Consider the following 15,695-nt stretch of genomic DNA (forward strand, 5'->3'; position numbering starts at 1 on the left):
AGGATTTGAACGAAAAAATGTTCTGACCGTCTGTGACAAATAAAAGAACGAATTGATCTTCTGGGATTCCTAAGAATTCTTTGATTTCTTCCAGAAGCAGATGATTTTGCATGACGTGAAACCCAGGCCCTAACGCAATTTGGTTGGATGTCTTTAAACCAGACCAAAGATAGCTGGTCAAGGACCAGTTTAGGCCAGTGGCATATCCAGGTCACCATTCTTGGATTTGGACCGGTCACAGGTTTTTGGGCCCAACCATTGAACCATCCGACATGGGCTGTTTGATTCAGAACCAGCGGCCTCTTTTTTTTGTTTTGTTGAACTTCTGTGTCCCCCCCACCCCCCCTGATATCTTATAAAATCTTACTTTAATTATAACATCATGGTGAAAGGGTGGAGGCATTGGCCATTTTTAAACATGGTTTTGGTTCAAAAAGTACAAAAAGGCATGTGCAAGGCAAGGCAATGCCCCGTTGCCTTGCCTGCTCTACCCACGAAAACTAAAAGAAGAAACGAAAAGGTAGTCTCAGTACAACTAGCTAAGCAAGAAGAGGGTTCTTAATAAGCAAAATCAACATTAAGGAAAAGTATTAAACATAGAAAGAAAATCAGAGGTCCACCTGACGACATTTACAGAAAACAAACAACGAATAATCAGCAATTCAGTGCAAGCTATCAACATTTCATTTTCTCCCCATTGTTTCAGCCCATCCGCCCCCCCAACCCAAAAAAAAAAAAAACAAAAAACCACGTACCCTCTTTACCCGATACAGCTGATGCATGCCATATCAGGGATACACAGGCCCATGCACATACATTCAGTAATATTGCTATGGAAATATTGTGATTTCACCTGATGCACTATTCATTACAAGCATGGACGGAAGAAGAAAAAAAAAAACAGGTGTGCATAAGGATAGCATCATCCACTCGGTAAAGGGCTAGGGCTAGGGGTAAGTAATGCAGTTTCTCAAGTTTGGAGACTCAGCCCCCCCATTACATCTCTTAACAGCACCCACTGCTTCATATGTTACCACCTTGCAATCTCAAAAAGTTAGGCGCTTGGGTTTTCAGTTGAAGATCCTGTTTTGGTCCTTGCATCCACCTGTGAACCACAGGTAGCAGGATTGCAGCCTGTCTCACCACCACCCTGCTCCGCATTTTTAAAAAAGTCAGGCATGCTTGCTTGGGTAGATGGTCTGTTCTCAGCATTAGTTTGTGGGTCCCGCCGCCATTGCAGATGAGAACTGGAATACGGTCTCTGCAAGGGACCCTTTCTGAGGGGGGGAGTCGGTCTCCACAGCTGAGAAGGCTTTCCAGTTGGCTGAGCTGGCATTGAGATCCCGACTGGCACATCTGCTTTTCTCACAACCTGATAAAAGATCACACAGAATTGGAACATAAGCTAACCGGAATGAGGGGATGTGATGGTTGAGTCATTGTTGTTGAGGTCTTTGCCCACAATGAGGTCAAGGCAATCAAGGCAGAGGGAGTGTCCACATGGACTGATGGATGGCAAAGATACATTGCCCAGAATGCCAGGCAGTGGAACCCAGCGATGGAGATCATGGTTGCCTTTTCTATGGATTAAGGAAAGAGAGTGGTTGACAGGGAGATGGGGACACTTTGGGAACTTCCCTGGACGTGGAAAACTCAGTTAAGAAAGGTGCAATTGACATTGAAGATTTCCATGGATTGGATGCAACCGTAATTCAGATAGCAGTATCAAGATTTTCAAAGATCTCATGATTCAGCAACTTTTGAGATCCACATAAGAACTAGAAAATTCTGATGCTATAATACACTAGAGCATCTTGTTAACCCATTTGCAGGTCTTTTTTCTTTTCTTTTCTTTTTGGTGCAGTATGGTTATACTGGTCATGAGTGGGGCCAATGTGGGGACGCACACCATGTCTTGTGTATACAGAATCCACCCACTAGGGATGTCTGGTGTGTGAGAAAGAAAAGCAGAAAAGGGAGACAAGACATCCACCCACTCCTTCCATCACATGTCCACACGTGGGGCGCACCTTGGGCAGCTCTCAAGTGCGCACACTTAGCTCTGCCCTATCCTGAGAGTGCAGTGGCCCTCCCTCAGCTCACCTCTTTTCTTGGATAGATCAGGGAGAGGTTTCCTACTTTAGAAGAACTGACCTCCAAAGTATTAAATAACGGTAACAGTAGTCATAACGGCCATCATCACTACTGTTAAGAAAGTGTAACGGCCCCATAATGTCCCTTTTTGTCTCTGTTTTTTTGAACATTGGAAAATTTTTATTAACAAATGGCCAAAGCCAAAATTTATAAATATATACGAGCCAAATGAAATTACAAACGGCCTTGTAACGTCCGTTATGTGCCATTTTTGCCATTACAGCCATTAAATAACCATTTTTGGATACCAAGATGACATCAGACTTCTGCAACGACAATCATACGAGGTAAATCAAAGGTAAACTTTTGTTTATTGATTTATGTTTTATGAACTTGACAATATCTAGACGGATTCTTTATTAGGGTTTTTTTAATCTGAAAATTTTGAAATTCTTAATGCTTCCATTGCGTTTCGAAAATTCAACAACAACATGAGGCGTACCTCTGTGTATACAAAATCAACTTTTTATTTGATAGATAAAAGAAAAAAGTTGGAAGATCATGTCTTACTTTTGAATTGATTATCTGTTTTGGAGAGAGGTCATTGCCAAAATGATATTTTATACCAAATATTCTTCATGCAGTCAATGCATGAAACTGGGTGTTACTCAAGATGATTCCGCGAAAGGCCTTACCTTTAGAGTTCTGGAGAAGAATGAGGTCCCACTCATCACAACTGCCTTGTCAGCTGACGCCTTACTAGCAAAAACAACGAATGCCGACCTGCAAATAAAGTCTATGATCATGTTATCGACTATGTCCTGGACACAAGGAACAAGAAATCTTAATGGAAACAATCAAAGCTTATGCTGCCTAGATACTGACAACGGGGATGTGCATAAGGCTCCATTTCTCAAAAATACACGATGCCACTATCCCCTTTGTAACATGGACTTCAGATTTATTTTTACGATTTTTACTCGAACTCTTCAACCTATTCTATTAATTTGTAAGTTTACCAAATGAGGCCATAATCATCATTATAGCCTTGTCCAAGCTATTTGGGGTCAGCTTTGTGAATTCTGTTTCACCTACCATTCCTGATATCCAAGATCCTATCTTCAGTAAGTGAACAAGTCTTTATATCCATTTTCATACCTTGATCCAAGTCCTGTTAAGTCTTCCTCTCATCCTCTTCTTAAGCCCTCCAACTCTAAACAGTGTTCCCATACCAGATTTTTCCCGGGTCTTCATTATGCATGAATGAACCATCTCAGTATGGAATCCATTTTATCTCTTGTTGTGCCTACTCCTAGGCTGCCTCAGACAATCAATTCTTAATTGAGAGGAAAAAAAAAAAAACTTTGATACTCTGGCAGAGTGTGATGCTTGATACGTTGGCATTAAGAAATTGCACATGGGCATTCAGGTAAGTAGGTAACCTAAATTAAACCATCCAAATTCTTGATTTCCTAACTGGCTGATTGTGGACATTTAACAAATGGCAAAAAAAATGACAATAAGCAGGGGTCCAAATTCAACAGACTAATGCCCATTAATCAAAGGTCAGGATTGTTTAATCAATCTGAATGTTGGATGATGATCCATCTACAGTGAGTTTTGCACTTTGGATGGCTTAATTTCAGTTGATGTATGTCACATGTCCAATTCTTGAGTACATGCATTTCGACCACCACACTTTGCCAGAGTATCAAAAAACTCTTCTAAATTCCATCCTTCCTAGTCTTCCCACACTCCATCTCAACGCCATCATCTTTGCAACACTAGATCTCTGCTCATGTTGCCTTATGATTGGTAACACTCCACCCCATATAGCACAGCTTTATCCAACAGGCTATCATCTTCTGATCTTTCTAGCATGTTAAGTCTATTGCACAATTATCTCAGTGTCATAGATTAAAACAATTACAATAAATGAAGGGTAGACGTGTTTCTACCCTTTTGGTTGGGCTGTTACTGTGTCGGTCAGCAACGTAGTTTTGACAATTGCCCCGCATTTGGAAAAATGTGATGACAGAGCTTCTTTTGTTGCAGCGAAATGCACCTGACGTTCAAACAGTGGGAAGACATCACAGATTTAGTATCGTTTAACCAGTAACAAGTAGATACATGTGATTAGAAATTAAAGCAAGAGTGGCAGCCTGAAATAAATGAGCTGGTTAACATGATCACAAAGGCACTCATTTTAAATTCTGAGTTTAAGCAATGAGATGATGCACATGGAAACTTAGGCAAGTCGTAGACAAATATTTGAAATAATAACATCAAAGGGAATAGAAATGTACGTGAGAAATAAAAATTAGGATACTGATGAATCCATACTTTGATATGCGAAATCACTTGTCTGCCAGAAAACCTCTTTAGCAGACTCTAATCTGTGGTATATAGTGATTTGCTTCATAACTATGATATCAACATTTAGTATGTCAACTTCAAAGCAGATAAATGCACAACATATTGGGTATCATGAGTCGTGACACTGTTACAAGATGGTTTGACGATATACAAGCTGTATAAGAAAATTGATAAAACCTCCATGAACCAGTCAACTTATAAATTCAAATCAGTCATATCCAATAACTGTTGTGGCAATATAAAGTACTAAAAACAGACCATAAACAGTGCATCAAATTGAAATCATTGTATAACCTCCAATATCAAAATCCCTAACAATCTAATGGTTAACATGCTAACAAGATGAAAAGAGGATTAGAATTTCTGTGACCAAAAAAAAAAAAAGAAGATGAATGTGTCCAGAAGACAACTTTCAAAATCATATCAGAGATGTTGTGTTTACATTTGTCACAAAAACAGTTCTTGATTCGATATCGTCCTCGGAATGGTTCTGTGCACCTGCAAAAAGCAAAGAGAAGAAAAAACACTGCCAGCTCAATAATACAACTTATAACCATAGAAAACATTTAGAGCGTAGTATCAGCACTTTTAAATGTAAGCCACAGCGATAACCAACGCATATGGGATGTAATCTAAAAGCAACATGCAGCTTAGCAATTAAGAACTGCATTCAGACTTCTGAACCACACGACAAGGTTATGATGTGTGGAAAGGAATCTGGCAAAGAACCAGCAACTTCTGTTCATGCTGAGAAATGATTTGCAACAATGAATGCCAGTCTACCACACAATTAAAACAAATAAATAATCTAACAAAATCTATCTCTAAACAGCAAGATAGGGTTTTCATGGGTTACAATGGTAGTGAATTTATTATTACCAAGGGGCATGACATGTGCGACACGCATGGAATGACGGAAGAGAGAAAAGGGAGAAGGATTCAGAGGGTAGAGAAAAAAGAGAGGAGAGAAGGGTTGGGGGCCCATGCACAGGAGCATGCTATAGACATAAGGGAATAATTTTTGAAAGGTGATCAATAATATTAAGGGACAAAGAAAAGACAAACCCAAGCCCAGCCCACAAACTCTAACCCGGTGCCCATTCCCTTATGGATTGAAACACCTTATACAAGACCCTATTTACTGAGCTATTGACATTGTTGAAACAACAGTTATTTCTATCCAACCAGATGGACCACAAGGCTGCAAGCAGACCTAGCCTCCATCTCTTTTTTCCGAGCTTTCCTCCGCCTCCAACATCCCAGGATCTGGGCCTCAATCAAATAAGGGAACACCAAGGAAACCTCCACGTTAAGAAGAATCCCATTCCAAACTGCTGAAGCAAAGGGGCAGTGTAGGAGGAGATGGGAGATAGACTCTGCATCTTGCAAACAAAGGAGGCAGACATTAGGAAGATACAGACCCCTCCTGGAGGTTGTTTGTAGTGAGGATACGACCTCCACCAGCAAGCTAGGTGAGGGCAGAGAGATTTTCAGAGGGGCCCCATAGAACCAGAGAGGGCCTGTATAACTGGAAGGGGTCAGAACCCCAAGGGATGAGAGCACTTCACTGAGAAGGCTCCAGATCTCCCAGGAACCCAAGTGACAGAGTCAGCTATATCTGGGAACTCCTGCACACTAGAAAGAAGCCCTAATAACTCTTCAAATTCCTCATCTTTAAGGTTTCTCTGAAACAGGCAAGTCCACACTCCATCCAATCCAGAGAAGGAAAAACAATATGAAACCAAGATATTAATATTGGCACACAATCTGGCTAGAGCTGGAAAGGAGGCACTAAGAGTAGTCCCACACCAAAGGTCAGACCAGAACCTTATTCCTTCACCATTACCAACCAAGAAAGAAAGATTCCTTAAGACCAACACAGCTACCTTGTCAACTTCTAAAGGTTAGAAGATCTATACAGGGAGGATTTCTTAGTTCATCACCCTCCCAACAATATGCCATGCTTGGCCAAGACTACCATTTTCCATAAGCAGTCTTCCTTATAGAGAAAATGACAGACCCACTTATCTAGAAGGGCAGAATTAATAAACATCCAAATGCTGAATACGTGCCCCTCCCTTAGAGAGCGGTTTACAAACCTCTTCCCATTTAAGAAGAGGGAACTTCCTAGAGAGAGAGCCACCTTGCCGCACAAAATTCCTCCAAAGCTTGTTAATTTTCAAAATAACATATTTAGGGCATCAAAATAAAGATATCAAGTATAGAGGAAGATTGGAGAGGGATGATGTTTTAATAATAGTAATTCTACAACCCAAAGACAGAAGATAACTCTTCCAAGGAGTGAGTTTCCGTTTCTTTCTCTCCAGCACCCTGTCCTAGAGGTGCATAGTAGGCTTGCCTATGCACAAGGGCAGCCCAAGATAAGTCGAGGGGAAGGATCCCACTCTACAAGCAAAGGCTGCGGACTTCCTTTGAAGCCATGTGAATACCCAAAAATTCACTCTTGGAATGATTAAAATTAAGCCCCGAAAATGGGCAAACCATCTCACTATTTCCCTTGTTGTGGCCTGCTCAAGCCCCGAATTTGCCTAATTCTTGGGCTGATGTTCTAACATGAGCCTATGCAACAGATGTATGGAGTGAATGTCACATGGTCATCAGGGTGGGCACCATAGAGCCTTCATCACATGGTCTCCCCAATTAAACATGTGGGCTACACATAGAGAGGTCGGTGTGGGTTACACGCATGATAAGAAGTGAAAGGAACTGGGTACAATCTATGCCATCCCTTATGAGGTAAAATTTCAACCATTCCTTGCCAAGCAACTACATTTTTATAATGAATTTACCCTTTCCCAACCAAAGTTTCAAAGGCTAATTGCGAGTGGTAAAATTTCAACTATTCCCTACCAAGCAATTACATTTTTATAATGACTTTACCCTCTCCCAACCAATGTTGTGAAGACTAATTGTGAGGGCAAAAATGTCCAAAGCTAGTGGTGTCATTGTCATCATCATTGTTGTTGCTGTCATCCGTCATTTGGTCTAGATTACTTGGTCAATTTAGGAAGGACCGAAACCAGTACATCAATGTGGCTCGAGCCCAAGACACCTCTTTAGGTACAGATGTGCACTAATGAGCTCAACAATCAAGCTGGATGCAACGGCAGTGCAATCATTTAACTAAAAACATGAAATCTACCAAAGCACAAGGTATGTTGTCCTTTGGCTCCCAAAAATATTGTAAAGAAGAACAAATGTAATGTAGGGGCATTTTCAAACCGGGCTCGAGTGGGAAAGCCTGTGGAATGCAGGGAAACACTTGAGGTGGGCGGCCCATGTGAGGCGGGCCCATATGAAGTGGGGACCACGATGAGGGTTCAGCCAATGTCCTATCCCATGAGATGTGGGGCTTAGCCTATGAGATAAAGGAATTGATTCACCACTCTCTATTAGTTCGAGGTTTTAGAGCAAGTTGTTAATTGTCCTGCATCAAAGTAGTATCAGAGCGGAAGGTCTCATGTTTGAGACTCCTCACCGGAGGTGATTAATGTTGGAGTATTTTCACAACGGGCTCGAGTAGGGTAGCTTGTTGTGGGATGCGGGGACACACTCGGGGTGTGCGGCCTGTGAGGCGGGCCCATATGAAGTGGGGCGCACGAGGAGGGTTCGGCCGACGTCCTAACCCATGTGATGTAGGACATGGGCTATGAGATAAAAGAATTGATTCACCACTCTCTATTAGTTCAAGCTTTTAGAACAAATGGTTAATTGTCCTACATCAAAATGGTATCGGAGCAGGAGGTCTCGTGTTTGAACTCCTCACCGGAGGTGATTAATGTAGGAGTATTTTCACAACGGGCTCAAGTGGGGAAGCCTGTTGTGGGATGCGGGGACACATTCGGGGTGTGCGGCCTGTGAGGCGGGCCCACGAGGAGGGTTTGGCCAACGTCCTAACCCATGTGATGTAGGACATGGACTATGAGATAAAGGAATTGATTCACCACTCTCTATTAGTTTGAGCTTTTAGAACAAGTGGTTAATTGTCCTACATCAAAATGGGAAAGAGAAAACACAAAAATGGTTCCTTTTATATGTAGAAGTCAAGAGATCATACAATCATTTTCAGTTTCAGGAGCATGTCAGATTCGGACAGGTTCTAACAACCCTCTCACTCTATGGTATCTGCCCAGCCAGATATGCGAAAAGGTAATACTCTTATTTCCCTCCTTTACATAAATCCCTGATCCCTACTCAGTTTGCTTGCATCGAACGATAAGCCCTGGGGAGCTTGCTCAGCTAATCGCATTGGAGGAACCCCCTTCAATAATCACTCACGCTGACTGCATTGTAACTAATTTCTAAATGCCTGTCTCAATGGCATTCACTTCTCCATTGAAATCGCAACGCTCAACTGGACCTGAAAAAACCTTCTCACACCGTCCTTACCGTCACGAATAAGGCCATCTGCCAGCCCCAGGTTTTGACCTCGTAATTCACCAGTAGGATTGCTATCACACAATCCTGGCATAAGCGTTCTGTAAAGAATTCTCACTCAATCATCTCACATCTTAAATAATATAAACTGTACAATGATCCATAGATAAGAGCTACAAAAGATCATGTATGTCACAATTTCAATTTTAAACAGCAGTCTGCATATTCAAATACAAAAATCCGAAGATCAACATATATCTAATGATATAGTGATAGTTTGACAATACAAGTACTTTAAAATGTGAGAAGTGTGGAGGCAACTTAGACGTACCTAATGGTGCATTCGATTTACCATCATTGTTCATCTCTGCCTGCTTTGAGCGAAGCTTGTTCATTTCCATTTCAATTTGCTGCAATTTCAATTTCATGTCAAGAACTTCCTGCATGAAAGACATGAAAATGCTTACAAATGAAATTTATTGAAATGACAAATGAAACCAGCATTTCTGCAAAGAGCTGTAAAGCACCCTTTTGGGGGGAGGGGGGGTGGGTTACTCATCTTACAGCTTGCACAGGCTGATGACTGGTCAGTTGAGTTCCTGCATGACTGAGAGATTCTGATTTGGCCAACAATGAACTACAAACTGAAACCGGAGGCTGAGTGGTAGCCAGCGGAGCCTCCCTATTCAACTGAGCGTGAGTTTTAGTTTTTTTATAGGGCTCAAGATTCAATGCTGCATTGGGATATTTTAGTGAATGATATGGGGCACCAGAAAACAGGCCGTCTGAGCTTCTAGTGTCAGAAGTAACACCACTCGAGTGCTGTGACAGACCACGCTTAACAGATTGTAATCTTTGCAACCCTTGGAAAGGAACTTTTGCTTGGAGCTGCCCGTCCCTGCTGTCTGACAAGGGTACCAAACCATCACTAGAATCCATGCCACCAAGCTGCAGCTTCCATCTGGAAATGCCTGCATCATTAAGTCCGTGCATTGTATTGACACTGTGCTCCAATCTTGTGCATTCACTGGTCTTAGTGTTCGAGATAAGCTTTCCAGAACTGTTATCTAACACAGCAATTTCCCGCACTAGCTTTTTGTTGAGTCCAACATCAGGCACAACCAACATCAACCTATGTTTTTCAAGACCTTCCCTGCCGTGCTCCAGTTTTTTCCTCTTAATGATATCTATGTCATCTGGATAATTTCTGTCACACATCATCGCACCATCATTTTCGCGTGGCTTTCCTAATCTATCCCAAACATTACCACGTCGCTTAACATCATGGTGGGAAGCAGCATCTGCAGCTCTTGAAGAAAGCCCCGTTGCAGCAGCATTTGTCATAGAAATAAGCTTTGAATGAGGATTTTCTGCATAAGCCATGAAGAAACAATAAAAATCTCTATATATCATTGCATTGTAGGCATGTAATGCATGAGGTGATGAATGGGCAGTCAGGCACAGATATAGATAGAATTGTGTTACCTGTAACACCTGATTCCATATTCCTCGAAACTGATTCTCTCTTTGGTGAATGCAAAAGCAGATGAGGCGACCCATTGTGATTACCGTTGACTATCTGCTCTACGATATGCAATGGCTGAAGTTAGACCAGGGTCCCTTATTAAGAATAAACATGACAAACTAAGACAGAAGGCTTAGCTCTGTCAACCTTCTTGTATTGATCCTCATAACGCAGGCATTGCTCACCACCAGCTGAGATTCCATTGGAGCATCTCTCTCTGGAAGACCCATGCTTCATGGCTCCTTTGTGGTTACCAGTTCTTTTTTGGGGTATCTCACTTCTTAAAAAACTTGCATGTACTTCCTCAGTATTTATGTCAGTTACAGAGGCATCGAAGCCAGGGCACCAACGTTGACATTCTTCTGAGACATTGTCGATATTTGTGGAAATCAGCTTAGGCGAAAAGGCTGACAGCATGTGCTGCTTCTCATCCTCAGACTGCAAAGAGTATTTACTTCATAAACTTCATCCAAACAATCAAACATTCATTTAAGTACAAAGAATCTGGAGGTAATATTACCAATGGGTTATTAGAAATCCCAGTCATGCTAAATTTCTGCTCCCTGTCCAGATCATCAACACACCCATTTGTAACAGTGGCCACTTTAGGGTTTGTCATACCAGATGGTGTTTTTGAAATATTTACAGTTTCTGAGAGATGACTCCACAGCCTGTGCAAGATGGTAAATTCCAATAACTTAGCAAACACTGCAATGTAGTTGTAAAGAAGCACCAGCAAATACAGTTTTTCTGACAATGGATGGATGATTAGTGAGACAGAAGAAGAAAACGGCATCAATAGTTTTCTCTTCCTGTCGTTTTATACTAACCAAAACATTGAAATTGCCAGTCCAATGAACAATAATAACCACTGATCAACAAAAAGAAAGAAAATGAAGAATGTGCTGATGTTTCCAATACCAAGCTACAAAATTTCCACTTTCATCACCAAGGAATGCCTCTAAATCAACCCTTGCTTGATATTGATGCTTGCCATTACAAACAAGCACCACAATATATTCCTGAAATGAAAAGGGGGGAAATTTACATCATTTCTCACGTGCAAAACTGTAAATATAACTGACATCCAAGAAAATCTGTCAGAAACAGATACAATCCGATAAACAGAAGATCATGCATCCCATAATAATTATAGAATGGTGTACCGTAAAGGCCGTTATGTAAAGGTAACAGTGGCAACCGTTACACATTACGGGGTCGTAACGGCCGTAACAGCCGTTATGGAAAAAATGACCCATAATTGCCGTTAACGGCACGTTACGTCCCCTAAAAAGGTCATAATAGCCTTATAATGGTCTATTACTGGACAGATACAAGTTTTTCATACTTTTTAATCAACATTATGAGGCAAATACATGTTTTTCAGGGGTTTTTTTTTCTCAATAAATAAAAAGAGAGACCGTAGCGGCCATTATGGGGTTGTAACAGCCGTTATGCCCCGTATCATAAAGGTAACGGTAGTAGCCGTTACGGCCACCGTTACCGTTAGGAACACCTTGAATTACAGCTTAACACCAACCAGTTACAGCACTATCCTAATGCCACAGCTAAAATAGCAAAAGTGAGATATAAAAGTTATCAATACAGGTGACATGCAACATAAATTTATAGCTTCATAATTACAAAGAATGCGAACAAAGCTTTTTTTTGAAAGGTAATGAACTTTTATTAAAAGGAAAAAAACAAAACAATTACAAGAAGAGGCGCCAAGACAGCGACTCAACTACATCCCCAAGAAAAAAAAAAGATTATATCTGACACAAGACAACTAACCACTTGCTCTAAAAGCTCGAACTGATAGAGCGTAATCAATCCCTTTAACTTAGGCCCTCGGTTGAATGCCCCTCGTGGACCTCACTTCACATGGGTGTCGCCTCACACAAGCTACCAACCTCACACGGGCCGCCCACCCCTATGGGTCTCACCTCACACAAGCCACCCCACTCAAGCCCGGTTTGAAAATACCCATGAATTAATCACCCCTGGTGAGGAGACTCTAACACAAGGCCTCCCGCTTTAATATCACTTTTGATGCAAGACAACTAACCACTTGCTCTAAGAGCTCAAACTAATAGAGTGTGGTGAATCAATCCCTTTTTCTCGTAGCACAGGTCAGGCCCTCGACTGAACCCCCGTCGTGGGCCCACTTCACATGGGTCTCGCCTCACACTAGCCACCCACCCTGAGTGTGCCCCTGGTTCACACAGGCCACCCCACTCGAGCCTGCGTGTGAAAATGCCCAAGCATTAATATCCCTTTAGACATGAAAGACCGAAAGCCCATTTGATAACAAGGAACCTAGCTCTTTGGGATGATCTCTCGGACAACTTAGAGATATTAGTGAAGCACCTAGCATTTCTTTCTTCCCAAATCGCCCACCAAACAGCCAACAGGGTCATCCTCCAAAGGGTCTTCCTTTGCTTGTCAAAAGAGGCCCCATGACAAGCAAGGAGGAGGTCTTGAACCATCTTTGGAAAAGCCCAAACCATCCGAAATCGCATCAAGAAATCTGCTCAAATAGAGCTGGCAAAGGAGCAATGGATGAATATGTGGTCAATGGTCTCCTCGTCGTTCATGCTAAGGAGGCAAATGTTTGGAATGATCATAGATCTTTTTTGCAGATTATCAATTGTAAGAATCTTTTTTCTTTTCCAACTAGCCATCCAAATGTGGCAATCTTAGGCAAAGTGTTGTAGCGCCATAATAATTTTGAGTGTTCCATTGCATTGTTGCGGCCCTCGGTAGAAATGAGAGAGTAAAGGGAGCGGACTGAGAATGCTCCACATTTGTGTGCCCTCCAAATCATTCTGTTAGGTTCCAAAATGGTTGGGAAGCATAGGTGAATTCTTTCCAATAAAGCAGCAAAATCAGCCACTTCATCCCGAAGAAATCTTCTACAAGGAGGTGCTCATACCACCGAATTTCCAATAAAGGAGAAGCATGCAACGATCTTTATGTGAGGGTCCAGCGCCAAGTGATAGATAGAAGGGAAGTCAGATTTTAAGGGAGATGAGTCAATCCAAATGTTGTCCCAGAAATTAACGTTTTCTCCATTGCCCAAGGAGTAGCCCAAGGAATGCGAACAAAGTTCAAGCAGGAATTTGGAATCCATTGCTAAATGTTTCAGTTTTCTTTTGTTGTCCTGTTCAAGCTTGCACTATTATTATTGCTTGAACACCCAGTCTAACGACGATGGGATGCCAACCATGTCCGCCACCCACACCAAGTCTGGCCGGCGGACTGAAGGGCAGAGGCTTAGTCTAACAGCTTGCAAGCTGCGACAAAGAACAAGAAAAGGCAAAGAGTACAAGTAATGGCCCAATGGTAGCACGCAGGCTACCCCATGCTGGCTGACTCACTGTCATATGAGAGAGGGATGGGAGAGAATGGTCAGCTAACAAGCAACAGTGCTCCCAGATATAACTGTCTCTTTCTCTTAGGTCTCATGAAGGGCAATAATGATGAATTTTTGAAATGAAGTTTTATAGGCAAAGAGGCTTGATGTGGAGGTGAGACACCCATAATTCAACCAATCATGTGGAATAACGTGGCACCAATGATGGTGACTGATGAGAAACCTCGACTATGTGCATTGATCAGTGTCTAACTGAAGCTTGACTAATGCTTGAACCATTGTGTAATTGATGCTCCACCAAGAAGGAAGATCACATTGAGTTGGCGAGTCGTTGATTGCACAGGAAACACTGAAGTTTCTGCGCCCGAACAAAGGCTAAGCCTCATCGGTCATCCGAACCCTATCAGTGAATGGTGTGATCCCTCAATGAATGATGATCTTGAACCCCGTTGGACTGATGACCTTAACATATATGTCAACAGGGAGAACTGTGTTCTAGGTACTAAAACAAAACGCATCTCAGACATCTTTTCTCTTGACTCTTCTTTTTTACTTTTTTAATGCCAAAAACTATTAGATAGAGGAAAGGCGCATTAAGAGAGGGGGACAAACTACCAATAATAAGTGGCCCTCTTCTTGCAATCATCATTATCACCGCCTTAGCCTTGTCCCAGCTACATCGGGTTATTGAATCACGACCTTCCAATCCCAGAAAAAATCTGACTGAGAGAGAACCCTCATATCTTGTCCCATCACGAATTTATTGGTCAATTTTGCAAAAAGAATTGAATAATATCCACAGGAAAAAAAAAACCCGAAAGGGGAGAAAAAAGAAACCAATAATATCAACAAAAGAAACCAATACAAACAAAGAGCAAAAAAAATGTGCCTTCAGCATAATAAAAGTTGAAGCAAAAATGATGCTACAGGGTTGTGAGAAATTATTTTTATGTTTTTCGTTTTTAAATCAATATATTAAAATAATAGCAAAAGAAACAAAGGTAAACCGAGAATCTCAGGAGGGAATTAATATGAAAATAAAAAGGTAAAAAAAAAAACCAATAAGCTACTCTTCACAGCCAACCCAATTATTACACATCTGATAAGCAGGCTAGTGGGCACGAACAAACATGTGGTGGGTCCAACCTGACGAATGGCCCTGATCTTCCACATGTGCCACACTGGCACATGGAGCCAGGTGAGCATCAGGAAAGCCCTTAGCAGGAATCTTTAACAGAACCCATCCTTCAACTTAAATGCATTATCTACTCCCCCGTATCACTCATGTACTTCAATAACAAAACAGATCAATCAAATAATCCCCAAAAATCAAACACCTAGAAAAACCCTAGAGAAAACAAGAGCAAGTTATATCGGTCAAAAAGGAAAAAGAAAAACAGCGAATTATTATGGTAACTAAACCGAATAATTTCAACACAAACATGATACTAGTGGTCAGAAATTTCACCTGGAAAAAAATCAGAAAAAGAAAACACAAACCTAACAAACATTTCACATACCATCGCAGCAAATTATAAGAAAACGCATTCCAATAACAGAGTGACAAAAAATCCACCATATTCTCAGAAATCAACCACAAAATCCAAGAAAAATGAGGAGCGAATGAAGATAAAGGTAGACGAAGAGACGGGAATATAGAGAAATTTCACTGGGTTGAAGAAAATTACAGCGAGGACGTCATCGGAGTAGTTTCCGAGGAATTCGAAGAGCTTCTCAGAGACGGAGGATTTGAGCTTGGAAGCCTGCGGCGATTTCCGATCCATCTTGAAAGATCTAGGGTTTTCTGTGAAGATTTCCATGGAAATGACAAGCGCTGCCTTCTGCTCTCGTGAGAGGAGTTTTTCGGTTTTTTCTGGCTTTTATAGACGTGCACCTCTGCAGGGGCTGTGAATGAAAAATGATAAT

At 41.6% G+C, this 15,695-nt stretch overlaps 1 protein-coding gene across 6 annotated transcripts; it reads right to left on the bottom strand.

Moving 5' to 3' along the window:
* Positions 1–807: 807 nt before the first annotated feature.
* LOC131217651 (uncharacterized) lies at positions 808–15,695 on the bottom strand. 6 transcript variants are annotated; one of them, XM_058212595.1, is made up of 11 exons: positions 15,458–15,679; positions 11,315–11,415; positions 10,914–11,064; positions 10,541–10,831; positions 10,354–10,447; positions 9,433–10,238; positions 9,200–9,308; positions 4,913–4,968; positions 4,053–4,159; positions 2,790–2,877; positions 808–1,372 (listed from the first exon to the last, which is right to left on the bottom strand). In XM_058212595.1, exons 1-11 carry the CDS (start codon positions 15,587–15,589, stop codon positions 1,055–1,057), a joined length of 2,253 nt encoding a protein of 750 aa, XP_058068578.1. In that variant the 5' UTR covers positions 15,590–15,679; the 3' UTR covers positions 808–1,054. The 6 variants fall into 6 exon arrangements, 5 of the variants coding, with proteins under 5 accessions (XP_058068578.1, XP_058068579.1, XP_058068580.1 ...); XM_058212596.1 differs by lacking the exon at positions 4,913–4,968 and having other exon boundaries at positions 2,790–2,890; positions 4,025–4,159; positions 15,458–15,685; XM_058212597.1 differs by lacking the exon at positions 15,458–15,679 and having other exon boundaries at positions 11,224–11,362.

Source organism: Magnolia sinica, chromosome 10, assembly GCF_029962835.1.
Source record: "Magnolia sinica isolate HGM2019 chromosome 10, MsV1, whole genome shotgun sequence".
Taxonomy (NCBI): domain Eukaryota; kingdom Viridiplantae; phylum Streptophyta; class Magnoliopsida; order Magnoliales; family Magnoliaceae; genus Magnolia; species Magnolia sinica.

Bases quoted from the DNA above. Each gene is read 5' to 3' on its own strand.
- LOC131217651 (XM_058212595.1), bottom strand. From the start codon at position 15,589: ATGGAAATCTTCACAGAAAACCCTAGATCTTTCAAGATGGATCGGAAA. The intron at 10,239-10,353 runs GTAACACAATTC...TGGCTTATGCAG, and splicing joins TATGGAATCAGGTGTTACAG to AAAATCCTCATTCAAAGCTT. The intron at 1,373-2,789 runs GTAAGGCCTTTC...ATCTTTTATCAG, and splicing joins TCTTCTCCAGAACTCTAAAG to GTTGTGAGAAAAGCAGATGT.